At 29.7% G+C, this 5477-nt stretch overlaps 1 protein-coding gene across 1 annotated transcript; it reads left to right on the top strand.

Moving 5' to 3' along the window:
• The first annotated feature begins 1478 nt into the window (after positions 1–1478).
• Positions 1479–2330, top strand: LOC139874969 (uncharacterized). The gene is made up of 2 exons (XM_071862356.1): positions 1479–1627; positions 1730–2330. The coding sequence occupies exons 1-2, from the start codon at positions 1479–1481 to the stop codon at positions 2328–2330; spliced, it is 750 nt and encodes a 249-aa protein (XP_071718457.1).
• The last annotated feature ends 3147 nt before the right edge of the window (positions 2331–5477 follow it).

Genomic DNA, 5477 nt, shown 5'->3' with positions numbered 1-5477 from the left:
TTGAAATAAGATTGTTATAGTTATAGAAATTGAACCAAAGTTTGAATATGATTATTACCTTGTATTAGAATGATAACCTACTGTAAGAAACAAAGATTTCTTGAGGTTGGATGATCACCTTACAAGATTGGAAGTGAGCTAGCAAACTTGAAAGTATTCTTGATTTTATGAAACTAGAACTTTTGGAATTTATGAAGAACACTTAGAACTTGAAGATAGAACTTGAGAGAGATCAATTAGATGAATAAAATTGAAGAATGAAAGTGTTTGTAGGTGTTTTTGGTCGTTGGTGTATGGATTAGATATAAAGGATATGTAATTTTGTTTTCATGTAAATAAGTCATGAATGATTACTCATATTTTTGTAATTTTATGAGATATTTCATGCTAGTTTCCAAATGATGGTTCCCACATGTGTTAGGTGACTCACATGGGCTGCTAAGAGCTGATCATTGGAGTGTATATACCAATAGTACATACATCTAAAAGCTGTGTATTGTACGAGTACGAATACGGGTGCATACGAGTAGAATTGTTGATGAAACTGAACGAGGATGTAATTGTAAGCATTTTTGTTAAGTAGAAGTATTTTGATAAGTGTATTGAAGTCTTTCAAAAGTGTATAAATACATATTAAAACACTACATGTATATACATTTTAACTGAGTCGTTAAGTCATCGTTAGTCGTTACATGTAAGTGTTGTTTTGAAACCTTTAGGTTAACGATCTTGTTAAATGTTGTTAACCCAATGTTTATAATATCAAATGAGATTTTAAATTATTATATTATCATGATATTATCATGTATGAATATCTCTTAATATGATATATATACATTAAATGTCTTTACAACGATAATCGTTACATATATGTCTCGTTTAAAAATCATTAAGTTAGTAGTCTTGTTTTTACATATGTAGTTCATTGTTAATATACTTTATGATATGTTTTCTTATCATAGTATCATGTTAACTATATATACATATCCATATATATGTCATCATATAGTTTTTACAAGTTTTAACGTTCGTGAATCACCGATCAACTTGGGTGGTCAATTGTCTATATGAAACATATTTCAATTAATCAAGTCTTAACAAGTTTGATTGCTTAACATGTTGGAAACATTTAATCATGTAAATATCAATCTCAATTAATATATATAAACATGGAAAAGTTCGGGTCACTACAATATACTTGTCTCCTGCACCTATCGGAGTTGTCTAGAAGGGACTCCTTCTAGACTAAATAACTCTATTATGTCTGTGTCGAATTGTTTTTTTTCATATATATATATCCTGTTTGTTCTTCTAACTGTGCAGGGTGTTGTCTTGTTGCCAATTGTGGTTGTTTTCGTTATTTACTCATGATTTATTACTCTGTATTGCTGATATTATTACTGCATGTTTGCATGTTTGTTTCTTCTGCTTGTGTTTATTGCTTGCTCTGTGTGCTTTATCTTTATTTGTCTTTTGCCATGGGTGATGAAACTGCCGATTTTGCTATTACTCTGATAAATAAACTTGATTTTGGTGACCCCTTGTATTTGCATGCCAGTGACACAACTGGTACACCTTTAATATCTGTTAAACTTATGGGGACGGAAAACTATCAAATATGGAGTAGGTCCATTCTTCTTGCACTTTCAACTAAAAATAAATTAGGGTTTGTAGATGGAACCTGTGTTAAGAATATTACTAATGATGTGCTTTCTTCCTAATGGGATAGGTGTAACTCCGTTGTCTTGTCATGGATACTTGGGTATTTATCTGAGGAGTTATATTGTGGTCAAATTTTTTCTTCCATTGCCTCTGTTGTACTAAAAGAAATCTATGACAAGGTTGATGGGTCTAACATGTTTAATCTGCATGCTAAAATTAACACTATTAAGCAAAATGGTTCTAGTGTCTCTGAATACTTTCATAAATTAAATACTTTATGGAAACAATATGATGACATGCTTAATCTTGTTACCTGTACTTGTGATGTTGCTGCTGGTTTTAAAAAACATGATAAATTAATGAGATGTATGCAGTTTCTTATGTGGCTTGATGACACTTATATGCACACTAGAAGTAATATTCTGATGATTGACCCCTTCCCTGATGTTAAAGCTGCATTTGCTATTATTTGTAGAGAAGAATCTCACAGAGGTTCTTCCTCTAGAAATAACAATGCTAAAGTTCAACACTCTGCTTTTGTTGCTCAAACCAATAAACCCAATTTTTCTAATAATGGGGGGAAAACAGTTTTACAAGACACAATAATCAAAGAGGACCCATCCCTAACCTACGATGCTTCAAGTGTAATAAAATTGGTCACACTATAGACAGGTGTTATAAGATTATTGGCTTCCCACCCAACTTTAAAAAACCCAATAATTCTGGCTTTAATGAGATTTCAAAGCAAACAATGTTGTATCTGATAACACTTCTACCTCACCCTCTAATAACCAACTGGCCCTTCAGTACCCCTGAAATTTTGGGGCTTACATCTCTGAAATTCCTTATAGGTGCACCCGTTCTGGATGTTCTGGTTAGCCAGTGGAGCTTGGGGATTGGCATCCGCCATAGCTGCGGCTACTCGCGCAACAATCATCTCCTCAATCTGTGCCGTTTGTGGGCGTTTCCCTTGGGACTCTTCCATTTGCCATTGTTCTTCTGAACAAAAGTTTCGACTTAAGTCAAAATCCAGCATTCAATAACCCATAATATTAGACATATGGTAACCAACATAGGATCAACACAATAGATGTTAATCAAGTAACGCAAACTAGATAAAGATACCACGAAATCATCATACGGTAGCGTAAATAGAACACCGTACAAATATTAAACAACAGTAACTTCTATTCATTAATAAGAAAGTTGCATACATCCGTGATAAGGCTAAAAAGGAACATATATTTCATAGCATTATCCCCCAAGAAAGACAAGATTTTAGTTGCAATTGTTCCATTTTCAAGTGATATTCGTTTATATTAAATAAGTGCGAAGACAAAAGGCAGATTTGACAAATTGAAGACAAAAAGGTCCAAAAAGCTCAAAAGTACAAGATACAATTAAAAAGGTTCAAATTATTGATGAAGAACGTCTAAAAATGACAAGAGTACAAGTTACAAAACGCAAAGTACACGATATAAAATAGTACGCAAGGACGTTCGAAAATCCGGAACCAGGACATGAACCAACTCTCAACGCTCGACGCAACGGTGTAAAAATTACGAGTCAACTATGCACAAGAATAAAATATAATATTTAAATAATTCATAATAAGAATAATATTAAATAATAAAAAGTTGTTAATTGAGCATAGTTCAGGGGTCGTAAATGAAAATTCAATTTCTAATTTCGCCTATAAAAGGCTATGTAACGATCAATTGAAATATACATTTTTCTATCCTAAATCTATATATCGATCCATCTATCTATTATCAATATCTATATTCTATATCTCTATCATAATGTTAACTTAATAAGATATAACAATAATCTTAATTTTAATTTTAAATTATGATAATAATAAGATTTATGATAGAGATCGTTTGAGTGTGTAAGTCGAAATTCTGTCCGTGTAACGCTACGCTATTTTTAATCATTGTAAGTTATGTTCAACCTTTTTACATTAATGTATCGTAACTAAGTTATTATTATGCTTATTTGAGCCGAAGTAATCGTGATGTTGGGCTAAAATATTAAGAAGGGGTTATTGAACTTTGGACCATAATTAAGGTTTGGGCAAAAGACCGACACTTGTGGAAATTGAACTATTGACTATTAATAGATGGGGGGTATTGTCTAATTGAGTGACAACTCATTGGAGTCTGTCGAACCTATCTTCAAATTAATTAACCTAATAATTAATAATGATTATGGTTGTCCTATTTAGTGATGTTCATATGGAATCTGTTATAATCATTTAATTAATCAATTGGGTTGGGTAATTGATTATTCATTCTGATCAAGTGGATGAATTAATATTCATAAACTAATTAAAACAGGGGTGGATTACATACAGTGATAACTGGTGTAATTGTTGACAGAAGTGATAACTGCGTCACAGTTTAAATCCTTAATCAGTTGGAATATTTGACTTCGGGTATAAGGGTAATTTGACGAGGATACTCGCACTTTATTTTTATGACCGATGGACTATTATGGACAAAAACCAGATAGACGTATCAAATAAACCAGGACAAAGGACAATTAACCCATGGTAATAAATTAAAATCAACACGTCAAACATCATGATTACGGAAGTTTAAATAAGCATAATTCTTTTATTATATTTCTCATCGTATCTTTATTTACTGTCATTTTATTACTCGCAATTTTATTTACTGTCATTTTATTTATTGTCATTATTTTACGCACTTTAATTATCGTCATTTATCTTTACGCTTAAAATATAGAATCGACAAACCGGTCATTAAACGGTAAAACCCCCCTTTTATAATAATATTACTACTTATATAATTATATATATTTTGTATAAATATAGTTAAAAATATAGTAAGTATCACCAGCTCCCTGTGGAACGAACCGGACTTACTAAAAACTACACTACTCTACGATTAGGTACACTGCCTATAGTGTTGTAGCAAGGTTTAGGTATATCCCATCCGTAAATTAATAAAACTTGTGTCATATTTTGTAGTATTTTGTATTAAAAATAATACTATTTCGTACCCTCACGCTACATCACCAAGTTTTTGGCGCCGCTGCCGGGGAGCGCTAAAACGCTATATTTTTAATTATAATAATATTGAAATAAAATATAATAATATAATAATATTGAAATAGAATATAATAATATAATAATATTGAAATAGAATATAATAATATAATAATATTTTAGAATATATTTTGAATCGTAAAAGTTTTAAAAAGTCGTATTTATTAAATACTTCAGGGATATATTATGTAAATTGTAATTAATAATTTCTATCATGTCGCTTTCATGTGAATAGTAAATTAATTAATTTTTTTTCATTTACTATTCATGAATAGTAAATGAATTAAAAAAAAAGTTTTGAAAAAAAAATAATAATTATAAAAAAAAGTATTAATTTGTAAAAAAAATCATTTTTTAAAAAAAAAATTGTAAAAAAAAAAAACGTTTTTTTTTAGAAAAAAAAATTCGTTTTTAAAAAAAAAAAACGTAAAAAAAAAAAAAAAAAAACTTAAAAAAAAAAACGTAAAAAAAAAAACGTAAAAAATTAAAAAAAAAATTATTAAAAAAAATATATATTTTTTAAGATTTTGTCTATAAAAAAAATTGTTTTTTTTTAGTTTTATTACCTTTAGATTTTTAGACTATAGTCGCAACTTTTAGTATTAAGTTTAGTTTTGCCATAGTTATTTTTACTTCTAGAATTTTTAGGCTTTGCCGTAAAATCCCTTAAGTGCTTATTCCTTAGATTAAGTTTTAGGTGCTTTAGAATTTTACGACGCCGTATTTCGCACTACTTTCTTAT

This window comes from Rutidosis leptorrhynchoides, chromosome 11, assembly GCF_046630445.1.
Source record: "Rutidosis leptorrhynchoides isolate AG116_Rl617_1_P2 chromosome 11, CSIRO_AGI_Rlap_v1, whole genome shotgun sequence".
Taxonomy (NCBI): domain Eukaryota; kingdom Viridiplantae; phylum Streptophyta; class Magnoliopsida; order Asterales; family Asteraceae; genus Rutidosis; species Rutidosis leptorrhynchoides.
Note: the sequence above shows the minus strand (reverse complement) of the source record. Positions and strands in the feature narration are given on the sequence as shown.